The sequence below is a fragment of the Aethina tumida genome, chromosome 5 (assembly GCF_024364675.1).
Source record: "Aethina tumida isolate Nest 87 chromosome 5, icAetTumi1.1, whole genome shotgun sequence".
In the NCBI taxonomy this organism is placed as follows: domain Eukaryota; kingdom Metazoa; phylum Arthropoda; class Insecta; order Coleoptera; family Nitidulidae; genus Aethina; species Aethina tumida.
This window is the reverse complement of record NC_065439.1, coordinates 19197458-19212784: the sequence shown is the minus strand read 5'-3', so window position 1 is coordinate 19212784 and position 15327 is coordinate 19197458. Positions and strand designations below refer to the sequence as shown.

At 30.8% G+C, this 15327-nt stretch overlaps 3 protein-coding genes and 1 long non-coding RNA gene across 4 annotated transcripts; all 4 read right to left on the bottom strand.

The window, feature by feature from the left end:
- Positions 1 to 226: 226 nt before the first annotated feature.
- LOC109605126 (nitrilase and fragile histidine triad fusion protein NitFhit) lies at positions 227 to 2108 on the bottom strand. The gene is made up of 7 exons (XM_020021701.2): positions 1915 to 2108; positions 1701 to 1865; positions 1458 to 1649; positions 1120 to 1332; positions 752 to 1058; positions 509 to 684; positions 227 to 460 (listed from the first exon to the last, which is right to left on the bottom strand). The coding sequence occupies exons 1-7, from the start codon at positions 2089 to 2091 to the stop codon at positions 293 to 295; spliced, it is 1398 nt and encodes a 465-aa protein (XP_019877260.2). The 5' UTR covers positions 2092 to 2108; the 3' UTR covers positions 227 to 292.
- Positions 2109 to 2569: 461 nt separating this feature from the next.
- LOC126265756 (uncharacterized) lies at positions 2570 to 3163 on the bottom strand. Its single transcript, XR_007548231.1, has 3 exons — positions 3091 to 3163; positions 2944 to 3036; positions 2570 to 2894 (listed from the first exon to the last, which is right to left on the bottom strand). It is a non-coding gene; the product is annotated as an uncharacterized LOC126265756 (long non-coding RNA).
- Positions 3164 to 3563: 400 nt separating this feature from the next.
- Positions 3564 to 4817, bottom strand: LOC109605128 (uncharacterized). The gene is made up of 3 exons (XM_020021703.2): positions 4692 to 4817; positions 3887 to 4013; positions 3564 to 3834 (listed from the first exon to the last, which is right to left on the bottom strand). The coding sequence occupies exons 1-3, from the start codon at positions 4694 to 4696 to the stop codon at positions 3640 to 3642; spliced, it is 327 nt and encodes a 108-aa protein (XP_019877262.1). The 5' UTR covers positions 4697 to 4817; the 3' UTR covers positions 3564 to 3639.
- A 158-nt stretch (positions 4818 to 4975) lies between these two features.
- LOC109605123 (SID1 transmembrane family member 1-like) lies at positions 4976 to 8449 on the bottom strand. Its single transcript, XM_020021698.2, has 11 exons — positions 8318 to 8449; positions 7960 to 8133; positions 7648 to 7852; positions 7327 to 7592; positions 6902 to 6988; positions 6548 to 6845; positions 6290 to 6495; positions 6057 to 6230; positions 5579 to 6008; positions 5250 to 5521; positions 4976 to 5196 (listed from the first exon to the last, which is right to left on the bottom strand). The coding sequence occupies exons 1-11, from the start codon at positions 8321 to 8323 to the stop codon at positions 5020 to 5022; spliced, it is 2295 nt and encodes a 764-aa protein (XP_019877257.2). The 5' UTR covers positions 8324 to 8449; the 3' UTR covers positions 4976 to 5019.
- Positions 8450 to 15327: the final 6878 nt, after the last annotated feature.

The window sequence follows — 15327 nt, the reverse complement described above, 5'->3', positions numbered from 1 at the left end:
TAATCAAGATGTCCCAATTACAAGAAAAATACATTATTTTCATATAAATATCTAAATTTTAGTACTAGTATTTATGACCTTTATCTTGTATTTAATTTAGATTTTAACATATCAAGATAATTACTTAATTACTTGACAAAATTTACTTTGGTTTAATTAAAATCTAGAACAATTATTTGCGTTATTGATCTAGTAATTATGTAGGGTCGGAAATAAAAACATGTAATCAGTTGTTAACTAAATTGAATTTGATTAATTTATTATATCACATGTACCTTCTTTGACAATAAATCTAACTGGAAAAATATGCTCTCAATGTTTGAGCCTCTTTCACCATTTCTTCAGTTGTTCTCAATGGTCCTGGATTATCCTCTCTATCGTGTTTCGCCAATGAGTCATAAATATCGTCGTTCCTTTCAAAGTCACCCGGTTTTCTCGGAAGAATATGAACGTGAACGTGCTACAAAAGACTATTGTAATTAAGTCCAATTAGACTTATAACACATACAGGAACAGTTTGGCCAGCATTTTTTCCATCCTGAACGCAAACTGTGGTACTTGTTGAGTTGTGATGCTTTTCTAGAACCTGTTCTACTTTTACCGAGGTCCTAAATAAATCGGCGACTTCCACTTCAGTTAAATCCTGCAACCTTGCAGCTGGTCTTAAACTAGAAATTAGCACATCTGCACATTAATAGGAAAAATACTAAACAAAAATTGACAGTCAACTAAATGTAATATTCAAGGATACGGCCAGGCACGACGCATCTTATGTTGGTGAAGGCAAAACTGTAGGGGGACTTATAAAAAACTGTACCACCAAGTATTTTTTTGTCAGCAAAATAGTATATATCATTATCATTTACTGTATTGGTCAGGTTCTCAGTTAGCTCCAAACTATAAATATCACTTCTTCTGTGATCTACGACCGGCATTTCTCTCCTTACTTTTTTAATTAGATCCAAATTTATTGTTGCCACTGCTATACTTTCATCAGCGTCATTGTCTGGTTGATATTTTGGACACTCCCCTATTATCTTACCCCATGGATCAATAATCTAAAGAAATCAATTAATTATATATTATTGGATACTGAATATTGGATAAATTATAGCATACAATAGATTGTCCATAAGAAACGCGAGTATCATTGTGCTTCCCATATTGGGCTGCAGCAATAACATAACATTGATTTTCAATAGCTCTTGCTCTTAATAAAATTTCCCAATGAGCCTCACCAGTTGTGGAAGTGAATGCTGAAGGGTATGTTAGAATTTCAGCACCTAATCTTCTTTGGAGGATTGCTAGTTCTGGAAATCTTAAATCATAGCACTAGAGTCAGTCAAGGACGAAAATAATCAAATAAGAATTTTAATAAATAGATAAGAAATTTACAACAATGGTCTTAAAATAAGTTAATTTTAAGTGAGATTAAACTTATAAATAGACAAGGATACAATTGCTAAACCCATTAATCCAGCTGGTGTTTGAATGGGCTCAAGGATTCTGTCACCACCTTTATTAAAGTCCGATTCTTTTAGATTTACGTTTTTCTCAGGTATGCATACATCAAACAAGTGGACTTTCCTGTAGACTGATTTAATAAACCCTTCATTATCAATTAAGATATGGGCATTGTATGTGGTTGACTGGAAATATAAGTATATTAAAATTTATTTTTGTTGTTTTATTTGCTTTACCTCATTCACTTTTTCATGGAATCCACCAATTGATAGCCAAACGTTGTTTGATTTGGCTAAATTTTTATACTCTGATATTAATTTACCAGTTAATGGTTCAGCCAATTCAGCAGTTTCTTTTTTACTTGTTCCAATGTAATCGGTGGCTTCCGGTAAAAATACTACCTAAAAATGGAAGAAATGTTTCAAAAATAAAATCAAAAATTATATTTACCTTTGCATCTTTATTCGCAGCTTGTTGTACAAGTTTTTTAACAATGCTTAAGTTCCTTTCTTTATCGTTTGTTGAAGTAAATTGACATACAGCTACTTCACATTTAGTAGACATATTTTGACACAACAATTTAACTGTATTAATTGCTTGACGTTTTGATAAATTAAATACTAGCATTTATAATCTTTTATTGTCAAAGTCTTAGGTTAATTGAAACATTGTAACTACTTTCAAAATATTAACGATAAAACTACATTGGATCATAGAAAAAATAATCACTAGATTAAGTATTAGAAAGCTGTATCATTGGTTGCCTCTGGTAAATATACTATAGACATAAGTTACTAGATTGATTTATCAAATGCATATTAAATGTGAACAATCTATATCAAGAAATAAAAAGACTGTGAATAATATATATATGAAAATACGAAATAATCAATTCATATGAAATATTCAATAAATGTTATGTACACGATTAATTCCCATATATTAAATATATAATATCATAAATTTTAAAGTTATAAAATCAATATTATAAAACACGTCTGTGGTTGTAAATAAATAAAAATATTTTTATAATTTAAAAATAATAATAGTATTTTTTCATTTAAAATATGATTTTTCTTTAAAATAAAACAATTATATATTCTCATAATTGCTAAAATTTTTATTAATTAAATACATTTAGATTATAGTAAAATTGAAAAATATTTGCAAATAATATATTTCATAATGCCACCTATGATATGACTAGGAACGTGTTACAAAAATATTGCAGAATCTTGATCCGCTTTCGTATTTAATTGATGATGTGCACATCATATGATATTCATTTCTTTCATATAATGCAAAGCTTGACTCAGTTCAGGATTGCGTTTTCTTTCCTGGAAAACCGAGTCGAAATCTCCATGTGAATACTTTCTTGTCTTATAAGCGTATTCCAACATGCAGAGTTGATATTTTTCGGGATCCGGCAACTAAAAAAATTACACTGACTGACAGGAATTACCAGTGATGTATACGTACATTCAGATCCTGACATCCCAAAGGCGCAGAAATCACCAAGGACAAATTTATGACCAAGAAAAATATAATATAGGAATACAAAGACATTTTGGCCTGAAAGAAGATAGAAAACTTAAATTTGCGAGGGAACAAAAGAAGCGTTCTTACCTGCTGGTTGATCGCATCAAACTCAATTTCAGGACTGACAAGAAAATCACAACTTGCTCTTATTATATGTAAGAACTAAGTAAATATGGGATACATTCTTGTGTATTTAAGGATGTGTCCGTGCTATTGCAAATAAAGCGGAAATGATTAGTTTACATTGCGTTGTATTTTTGTTTAACAGGTCGGTTATTAAACGGTGTTATGAGGAAAGAATGAAATACTGGATATTGACAGAACGTAACAAGGTATCCATAAAACAACAGAGGTGAAAAGAATATATTTAACAATATAGTTCAGATATTTTAAGAAAAAAGGTACCTTTTTAAATAATAATTAACTAAATGTTCAGTTAAGTTGAATAACTAAAAAATTACGTACTTTTGAATTAAATGATTACTAACTATAATTAATATACAGTTTTTTTTTGATATGTTAGAAGGATTTAATGAAGTGTTGCTTGTATTATTGTAATATTTATTTTCTCCCGTTGAGACATACACAATATTTTATGCTATAATATAACTGAAATCACAATGGTCAGGTCGTCCTCTATTTTCTGCCGTCGCGGTACATCTTTTGGGTTTCCTCTGATCCAATGATGGCGTTGGAGACCTCCGAGTTTCTTTTGCCTTGTGCCGGTAATCTGTAAGGTAAAATGGGAATTTCCTGTGGCGCAATGTATTCCTTTGGACGAAGCTGAGACGCCAACCAACTGGCCAACTGATGGGCACCTGGACTGGCATACTAAAAAACAGATTTCGGTACACAGGTGTATTGGACATTCTAACGTACTCACGTCGCGATCCAAGTACTTGTATTCTTCAATTGTTGAAGGATATGCTTGAATAGTACTCAAAAGAGCTCCGTAGAGTAATAATGGTAATATGAAGAATTTTGGCATGGTCTGGTCAGATATTCTGGCCCTGAAAATTATAAAAAGTGATAATATGGAAATTTTATTTTTGAATTAACAAATTTATAGCTTCTTTTGTATGGTCTTTCATTGTGTGAAGTGTGAATTTAAATCAATTATTTTCTAACGGCTTTTTGCTTGTTATAATCATTGGTCGAAGTGAAACTGTAAGAAAAATTATAATTCTGTGATACTAACACCTTATAGAAAACAAGGGGGTCGTGTTTATCACCAAATTCGACATAAAACTTTTATAAATTAAAATGAATCCATCACAACAATTCAAGAAAATTGAAAAAATTATAAAATAACAAAGATAGTAAATAAAATATGTCCAGCTCCATTCAGAAATATTTATACAATATTTTATAGAATAGTTTTTATAATACTGTATAAAAGAACAATAGGGAATTAACATTATTGTAAGTTCACATTAAATAAAAGAGTTGGGACTAAAATATTTAATATTTTAAAAAGTTGGTACAATAATGACTACTTTTATATAAATAAATTATTTATATTTCATTTGAACTGCATCTAAAGCTGTCATTAACAAACAATGCAAACAACTAGATGTCTACAGGTCACATAAATGTTTCGCATAATAAAATATTTAACTATTCTATTTTATATAAAGCATTGAGAGTAAATTAGAGTATGTAACATATTTATATGAAAATTAACTTACATCATATTTCGAGTGTTTATCCCACAGTTAGAAATATCTCATCGATCTTACACAATTGGAGTCGGAATCTCAACTGCACAATTCAGCTTCCGATTTTATCTTAAATACTACCGATTTATGCAAAGGATGGCGACTCCACAAACCGTGTTTTAGACACTCTCCTTCCATTTTTTTTTTAAGTTTTTTTCTTTATCCGACGTGATTGCGTAAAACGTCGTCTTCAAGATTTAATGTGGATGACGACCTGAGGTAATATCCAGATATTAAATAAAACGCAATTGTTTCTATAAAAATGTATTCAGCAGAAATAAATAATTATACAAAAATATTAAAATACTTCAATATCGCTATGTTTTGTGTTGATTAGATCATCGTCGAGGCACAACAAATACATGAAGGTAAAGAACAAGGCGGGGGCGCTGAGTAAATGCCAAACATCGTGCTTGTCGTAAAAATTCATCAAAATGCAACCCTGGTTCCATTCTCTAGATTCAGCAGCCGTAACCTTAAAAGAAACAACCTCAGTTCCACTTCAAAATCAAAAATCATCCAACTCACCGTCCACAAAGTGGCGGCATCGAGGAAGAACACGGTGGCGGCGGCCCAGGAGGCCACGGCAAGAACGCCATAGATGCAAGCTTCGAAACATATTCTCTCACGGTTGACCAGCTTCATTGAGGTGTAGAAAATGGCGTGGATTATGGAATTGCCCATCAGCAAACCCAGCAAGAACGTGCCGAAGTCCGTGAGCCCCCGGCCCCACATCAAAATTCCGGCGATCAAAATGCCGTAATTCAACAGATTAACCAGCGTTAGCAAGACGAATCTCACTAAAAACATGTTTTGTGTTATTCATTTAAAAACTGTTAGGGGCGGAGGAGTGATACCTTTTTTTACCGGCGCAAACGTTTCAGCCGTGAGACCGTTGTTCATTATGTCTTCCTTTAATTTTTTAAATCCGTCGAAGATGAAACTTAAATAGTATATCTTAAAAGATATGTAAACGCACAGAAGAGAGTAAGCGACCGCAAACATGATCCAAACAGAGAGACTTCCGTTCAAAATTCCAATCATGGCCAAAAATATTGCTATGCCTAGGACGGAAAAAGTGGCGTACGCCGACGCATTAATATCCGGATGTCGGTTCTGGTACAGCTTCACCATACACAAAACTGCCATAACGTACATAAAACTGGTATCGAACTGGTAATTCGATTGACTTGGGCAGATGTGATACGAAGCTGACAATAAACCTTCAATGATGAGGGCAACTCCCATCGAGTAAAACAGACCGTAATGTACTGGAATGCCAGTTTCCTAAAATAAATATTAATATTGTTAAGTTTATGAATTCACTAGACTTACAAATCTCAAGGGCACTTTAACGTGCCTGTGGAGAGTGGCGAACAAAAACATTATCCCTATTAAAACATAACCGATGTTCGAATAAATGTGATTGAAATCGCTAAATCCAAATTTGGGATGGGCACACAAGAAGTTATAGTAACACATGTCTTGGTTTCCAGTCCGGTTTACCACCTACAAAAAGCCGACATTACATACTTAGTTACTTAGATCTTTTTTTATTGCCTGCTTACTCTTTGATAGGTTACAACCAGTTGTACTACAGGAATACTATAGAAAATTGCTATGGAACAAATGTGCCATAAGTAATTAAATGATCTGCGCTTATCCTTGATAGGAAATTGAGCCAAAACGTTTAACGTGATTTTATTATGCTTCAATAAGTAGTTAATTGTTTCCTGGGACTGGGGGTTAAGTTGATCAATCGACTCGCCATCAACTACAAAACAATATTGGTACTTTTTAAAACATATTCTTAGTAAAAACACAACCTTGATCAAACTTCGTTTCAGTCATAGTGGATAAAGTGCCCCATTTGTTGAAAGCGAGGGTCATCAGCAAAATGATTAGTCCAAATCCCACATAAACGAAAAAAGTTACGATGGATGCGTTGAAGTAATCTTTATAATTGATGCTGTTTTTGATGTTGAATGTGATCTCCGAGGTCCGGTTGCCGTAGGACATCCGATAGATTTTTGGTTGGAGTGGAAGAACTGATTTGATTTGCCCACAGTCATAATTGTCTGGCTTCACCACAAACACTAGGAAAAAACCGAAGTTGAAGTTTCTCTGTAAAATTAAAAAATGATTGAATTATTAAGAATTGAAAATTATCTTTTATTTACCTGGTGAATTGTAAGGGCACCTTTCCTAGACACAGTCTGATAGTATCCTTCGTAGGTGACTTCTTTATTTGAGTCCAGGACGGGACACTACAATTAAATAATTTATTTATCTGGAGTGAGAAAGTATATATTATTCAGAAAAGTTAGCAACAGGCATTCCAAATGTAAAATTTTTCCCACAGCAAGACAATATTAAATAGTAGCTTTGGCTTTTCCCAAGTGCGTGGGAAAATTATTAATAATTAATGGCGATATTGATTTTGTTTGTGTACTTTAATCTAGCCCCATAATTAGGTGAAACTAGTAAATAAACGTCAGCTGGTAATTATGATAAAAGTAACCCAAATCGTACTTTAGTAAAAAATTATTAAAAGTGTGGCAATCAATTCTACCACCCACTATTAAACGACAGCAGTTTTACTCACGCTGCTGTTCTGTACAGATGTTGTGAAGCACACGTCATCCTCAGAGTCCACTTCAATTATAATCGTGTCTGAAACATTCGTCGTGAAACTGAAATAGACGTATTTCGGTTCAGTGGGGGACACGGTCAGATGGTAATCCTTATTCAGTTCTACGTAAAAGTCCTTCTCCTCCGATACTTTAACATAAACGGTGGAATTTACGAAGTTCGAGGTCGACAAAGCCACGATAAAACTTTGATTAGCCACCACCATGCGATTTGAAATTCCTGTAAAAATGTTATTTTAATTTTTTCGCCGAAAGATTTAAAACAAAATTTTTACTTGGGTTTATAATGTTTTCCATGCGGTCGTGGCACATAGTTTTGGAAACGTTTTTGAAGGCTATCTCGTCATCCCTCGTCGTGGTCTCCAGCAATGCCGGCAACTGCCAGGAGGCCACTTGCTTTTCCTGTCTCACCATCACCAAAATGGGTGTGTTTTTCGTCGCCCTTGGTGCATAAGTGTGAATCCTAAACGGATTCTTGGTCTACAATAATATATCGTTATGTGTTTAGGAATTTTAATAATAATAATGTTAGATAATTTTTGATATCAGTACATAAATTCGACATTGAACGGCAAATGACAACTTACATTTACTGATGGAAATAATAATATGACTTCATTTGTGGAGTTAACTTCTATTTTAAGTTCTTTTTCGTACGTGCCATTCCTTAAGTCGAAGTTTAATTGAGCATCCACATTTTTATTAAAAATTGAAACGCAGAACACTACTAGTAGACTCCATCCTAATGTCATAATTGTGGACTACAAAAAATGTACTCAAGCTGAAGGTTGTATATAATATTTCAGAAATGAGGGACATTTAAATTTGTTTTGAAATATCCTCTACATTGTACAATGTCTAGACTATAAAAACCTAAATTTGTTAATACTTGTTAACATTTTATCTCTTTTGTTTAGACAGATTTAGATAAATTTATATAAATACCTGCATATTCCAAAACAAAACACATTCAATGTATGAAACACATAACTACACCACTCACATAGATCCACTACGAAACTAAAAGCATTATTTAACTCAATAGATATTAACGTCAATAATCTTATCTAAATCAATTATTTATACTGGATCTTCATTTTACTGTGACTGATAATTTTGCGAACAATTTTACATAGATCCGTGGACTTCCCTATATCAGAGGATGTGGTAATACGCTGTGTATTTTTTGTTGTACAATACGTAAACTTCTAAGTAAATAAACATCATATATTATTATTAAATGAACTTGTTTCATTTTACATTGTGAACTATGAAAATATTAACAAATAATTAGGATAAATAAAATAATTTTAATTACAATCATTACAATTGTTTAATTTGGTTAAATACATAACAATTTCCTTAATCTTTAGCCATGAATGATAAAAAATGATTCACAGTAATCCTATCTATTCCGAAAAACATGTACTCGAAAACAGCAAACAGATAAACGATTGTTCTCACCTATTAAGTGTTTTTAAACATTTGCATCTAGAAAATCTCACTTTTCATATTAAACTTGACGATGTTGATGTCGCCGCTGAATAAGAGCAACTAAATAAGTTAAGTGAATTGCAACACGTTGCTTTTAATAATTAATATCCATTTCATTGATTTTTAATAATGCTCCGTAGCTTATGACAATCTTAAATTATTTATTGGTAATTAGAAAAATTGAACGATCAGTAAATACCGCTAATTGTGCCTTTATAAAATCATCAACGACCCCCACACACTCACAATGATTTTAAAATTTCAAGACAGAATGCGTAACTACTGTGTAGTTGTATGAAAACTTCTGTCGTATATTAATAATAGATTTCATAAACAGTCTTGGCGGACGAATTGATAAATATTTAAACAGTGTGGATGTAATTTTTCTTCAAGTTTATTTAAAATCGATACATAGATTTTTGTTACCATGCTTTGTTTATTTCATCAGTGATTTGAAACTGATTTACTTCTTAACACGGTTCTCAAGAAACTTTTTGTACTGTAATTTGATATTTGATAAGTTATCTATTTGCACTGTTTATCTTTAAACGCTTTTGATATACAGGACTTTTTTCATGTTAGTATATTTATTCATAAATAAGGTTGCAAGATGCTTTCTGCAAATATTAGGTTAATTGGCTTATCATTTACTTGAATACATAACAATAATTGTGTATTAAACTGTTTATATCACTTGAAAACTTTGTAATACTCTTTTAATTATGCTATTTATTTTATCTCACATTGTATTTTGAGGCAATGGATGCATTCATGATCAACAACATCCTTTAACCTTTTTAAATTGCTGTGAAGAAATTTTAAAAATTATTGTGTCGAATTTGGTTATAACTGTGATCCTCAATGTTTCGAGATTAGGATGGTTAAAACAAAACATTCATGCTTTGGTCTCTTAACCAGTTTATCACAATTTTGGATTTATATCTGGGATCGTTTTCATATTGAGACACATTTATTAGGAGCATCATTTCTTCAATATATGAATTGTTTTTTAATATATCTTTAGACATAAATCAATCTAGGGAGTCTGTACCAGAAGAATTGTAAATAACAATCTTTTTTGTAGTTTTGTCTCCGTGTATGTATTTTGTAGTTTTCTCTCTGTGTAACATAAGCAGAACCATCATTATTTTTTTCTAAAATAAATTTAGGTTCTGTGGTCCAATGAATGTGATCGTAAGCAAGTCAATATTGGAATACGTTTTTAGTAGAATGTAGGGTTGTTCTTATAGGTATGGGATCAAACGAACTTCCATTGACTTCTTACAGACTTTGAACTAATTTTAACAAGTCCCATTTCGACCACATCAAACGATTATTGCAATTGTCTACTTCTCGCAAAATGACCAAGTTCATGAAAAATATTCAATGGTAGCCTCTTGTGGTGAATAGAGACTGAAGTCATGATAGTGCAAAATGTATCCTTTTGACAAACCAGTTCACGTTGTGAATCATCTCAATTTGTCTTAATTTTTGTGTGTCACTTTCCATAATAATAAAAATATTTTTATGAATATTGGGTAATAACATAAGATATATTAAATTTCACCGTTTAACGAGTACTAGAACGGGTAGAAATACTATAAAGTTATAAAAAAATATGAGTTTTTCTATATTTAGTTATGTTATTTTATAATTTATAAGTTAAATTATTTTTTAAAGTAATTTGATTTTTCTGTCTGTTTCCTAGACACTTTGACTGTGTATATATACTTAATAAGAAAGTATAATATAAATTTTTAATTTTTGGTTAAACGTTAGAAACGTAAATTACTTTTTCCGGTACATAATGGTCGTAATATTATGTTACCGTTCTCCATTGAAAACGATTTGCGATGTATGTTTCCTTTCCATCGAACAATGAGATGTTGATTCGTGACTGCGGATACCACATTCAAAATAGTAAATGCTACGATCTAATCTATTACCAAAACAAAGTGACAGTAATGTAAGTAACTGTATCGAATAGACAACAATAAAACCTATTTTAATCATTCAATGACGAGTCACAAATTCATTTCTAAACTGAGCACATTCATGAATTTCGAGTGTGTGTCATCCAGATCAATAGACAATAATCCCGGCCATTACATCCCGACATTTAAATATATAATCACTTAATCGTATGCATAAATTATAGAAAAAAGAGGCGTGAGAGAGAACGAGTTAGTTAGGCCGTAAAAGGATCAAATTGTAATAGTACAAGATCGGCTCGGAGCATCGCTATAAATGCCATCCCTTGAATTTACGCCTTGGACCCGTGAAAATACCGGTCTACGGTGTAACAACCGCGAGGTGTTTGACTTTGAATTTTTCTTGTGACCTTCGCCATATCGATATATACATAATTATAAATATACATTATGAAATAAACCAGTGGACGAACAGTTAGTTTATTTGCAAACCTTTCGAATTCCACGCGTAACTGTATCGGGATGTTTTTGTTTGGATGGTTGGTCCAAAATAAAAGGAACAATGGAGAGTTTGTCAAAATGAAAACAATGAATATTAAATTATGCAAGGATTTTTATTTAGACTTCATAATACCCAAATTCAAATTTTCGTTCCAAAGGCATTGATTGAATGTCTTAGTATTATTGAAGAAAACAAAGTTTATATGATTAATAACAACAATTTATTAGTCCTTGAAAATTTCTAGTTTATAAATTTCATCAACTATTTCTTCCTCTTTTCTTTACTTTATTTGATTCTTTAAATATTTATTCCTCTTTAACTTTCTTTTGAACTTTTTGCAACATGCTTCCCAAATGCACATTTTAGTTTGAATAAGTTACCCATATTAAAAAAAACAAAGAAGAGTTTATTTGATTAAGAACAACAAATATAAAATTTAAGTAAATCAAATGATAAAGATGAGCAGTTCTTGAAACTTTCTACTTTAAGGAATTCATCAATTGTTTGATCCTCTTTTCTTTGGAACTTTCTTTAGTTACTTCGATTCTTTACGTATTTATTCCTCTTCAATTTTTTTTCAACATTTTGTAATTTCTTCCTTCCAAAAGCAAAATTTATTTTTGAATGAGTTACCCATATATAAAAGAACAATGTAGAGTTTGTTTAATTAATATCAATAAATATAAAATTTAAGAAAACCAACTGATAGAGGTGAGCAGAAAATATTTTTATTAGTTCTCGAAAATTTCTAGTTTATAGAATTCATTAAATGATTCTTCTTTTTTTTTGGATCTTTCTTTAGTTCCGTCGATTCTTTACATATTTATTCTTCTTTAACTTTCTTTTGAACTTTTTGTAATTTCTTTTTTCCAAAAGCAAATTTTAGTTTTGAATGAGTTACCCATATTTAAAAGAACAATGTAGAAACTTTTATTAGTTCTCGAAAATTTCTAGTTTATACAATTCATTAAATGATTCTTCCTCTTTTCTTTGGATCTTTCTTTAGTTTCGTCGATTCACTACATACTTATTCTTCTTTAAATTTCTTTTGAGCTTTTTGTAATTTCTTCTTTCCAAAAGCAAATTTTAGTTTTGAATGAGTTACCCATATTTAAAAGAACAATGTAGAGTTTGTTTAATTAATATCAATAAATATAAAATTTAAGTAAGCCAATTGATAGAGATGAGAAGTAAATATTTTTATTAATCCTCGAAAATTTCTAGTTTATAGAATTCATTAACTGATTCTTTCTCTTTTCTTTGGACCTTTCTTTAGTTCCTTCTATTCTCTACATATTTATTCTTTTTTAACTTTCTTTTAAACTTTTTGTAATTTCTTCCTTCCAAAAACAAATTTTAGTTTTGAATAAGTTACCAATATTTAAAAGAACAATGTAGAGTTTGTTTAATTAATATCAATAAATATAAAATTTAAGTAAACCAACTAATAGAGATAAGCAGAAAATATTTTTATTAGTCCTAGAAAATTTCTAGTTTATAGAATTCATTAACTGATTATTCCTTTTTTCTTTGGACCTTTCTTTAGTTCCGTCGTTTCTCTACATATTTATTCTTCTTTAACTTTCTTTTGTACTTTTTGTAATTTCTTCCTTCCAAAAGCAAATTTTAGTTTTTGAATGAGTTACCCATATTTAAAAGAACAATGTAGAGTTTGTATAATTAATTTCAATAAATATAAAATTTAAGAAAACCAACTGATAGAGATAAGCAGAAAATATTTTTAATAGACCTCGAAAATTTCTAGTTTATAGAATTCATTAACTGATTATTCCTTTTTTCTTTGGACCTTTCTTTAGTTCCGTCGATCTCTACATATTTATTCTGCTTTAACTTTCTTTTGAACTTTTTGTAATTTCCTTCCAAAAGCAAATTTTAGTTTTGAATGAGTTGTTCACAATAAAAAAGAACTGTAGAGTTTGCTTGATTAATAACAATAAATATAAAATTTAAGTAAACCAACTGATATAGATAAGCAGAAAATATTTTTATTAGTGCTTGAACATTACTAGTTTACAGAATTCATTAATTAATTCTTCATCTTTTCTTTGGACCTATCTTTAGTTCCGTCGGTATGTATGTAGAAAATTTATTCTTCTTTAATTTTCTTTTAAACTTTTTGTAATTTCTTCCTTCCAAAAGCAAATTTTAGTTTTGAATGAGTTCTCTACAATAAAAACAATATAAAATTTAAGTAAACCAACTGATAGAAATAAGCAGAAAATATTCTTATTAATGCTTGAACATTTCTAGTTTATAGAATTCATTAACTGATTCTTCCTCTTTGGAACTTTCTTTAGTTTCTTCGATTCTTTACGCATTTATTCTTCTTTAACTTTCTTCTGACCTTTTTGTAATTTTTTCCCCCTAAAGGCATGTTTTAGTTTTAATGAGTTGCCTATAACAAAAAGAATAATGAAGAATTTTCTTGATTAAAAACAATAAATATGAAATTTAAGAAAACCAAATGATAAAGATGAGCAGAAAATATTATTGTCCTTGAAAATTTCTAGTTTATAGAATTTGTCATCTCTTTCTTCATTCTTTGAAACTTTTTTAGTTTCTTCGATTCTTTACATATTTATTCTACTTTAATTTTCTTTCAAATTTTTTGTAATTTCCTTCCAAAGGTATATTTTATTTTAGAATTAGTTGCCACAGTAAAAAGAGAAATGTAGAGTTTGCTTAATTAATAAGAATAAATATATATTTATTAAATCAAATGATAAAGTTGACCAGAAAATAATTGTACTAGTCCTCGAAGATTTATTGGTTTCTTCGTTTGTTTACTTATTTCCTGAAAAATTTCCGAAGACGCGCCTCTTTTATCTTGTACCTTGTTACAAACCATCCGGACCACTTTTTGGACCAGATCTTATCGAAGGAAGCGATTACGTTCACACGAGCCCATTTAAATTTTATTCAAACCCAATAAAATTTCTGATGGCGTTTTTTCTTGTACACAGTCACACTAATGGAAAAAGTCGAGCCATTAATTACCTGGCAAAACAACTAGTCAACAATCCATGCAGCCCCAATTAAAATTCTCCTCCCATTGCCGCATACAGTTATCTCGTTATCTGGCCGCTTATGTATCTGATAATTATACCCCAAAACTGTATCTCGGATCAAAACCAACCGAGTTGACTAGGTTCGGGACGACTTATGTAAATGGTATGTGCGTATGTACAACCTGGCATGCGGATGAATAATTCATCTCGAAGGTGGGTGGAATCCAGATAGTGGGGTTTGAATCTCAATCGAAAATGTTGGTTTTATAGTGATTTTGCGGAAAGGTCAACGATTCCATTTGTGGACATCGTTTTACCGTTTTTCAATAGATTGCGACCTTGTTGGTCGGAGGGAGACAATTGAAATTGTGTTAGAAGACGGGACACGTGGTTGTGACTACTGGTTTTGGCAGGCACAATCGACAAATTAATATGTTCGACCCACTGGTACTGAAATAATGTTTTTTTCTCCTTCGAATACAGTTAACTGTCGTTTGTTCGTTCAATCGAATTTGTATTTTAATTTATTTGGTTTTTGTTTAATCCTTTAATGTAAAAAGCTTGTACAAACTTTTACAGTTCGATAACGATAGTTATATAGATAATTAGCAGGTTGCTTTGAAACATTGGGATATCGAAATCTCATGTTAAAAACACTCGATTGATACGTCAGTTTTAATGTAATAGGCGTATGAATATGTGATAAGAACTACTAAACTAGTAAGAGCTTTAATTAAATGCTTTGCTCCTATTTTTTGTAGTCAGATAGTTTTATTCACCAATTTAAGCTTATTTAATATAAACTACTTGTTGAGATCATAATATGTTTTTGATTTTTATTGCCCATAAATTTTCTGACGTTTATTTTCCTCTTCAGCTTTTTAAAATATTATTTTTTGTAGTCAGTTAGTTTTATTCACCAATTTAAGCCTATTTAATATAAACTACTTGTTGACATGATGATATGTTATTTATATTTTATTGCTCATAAATTTTTTG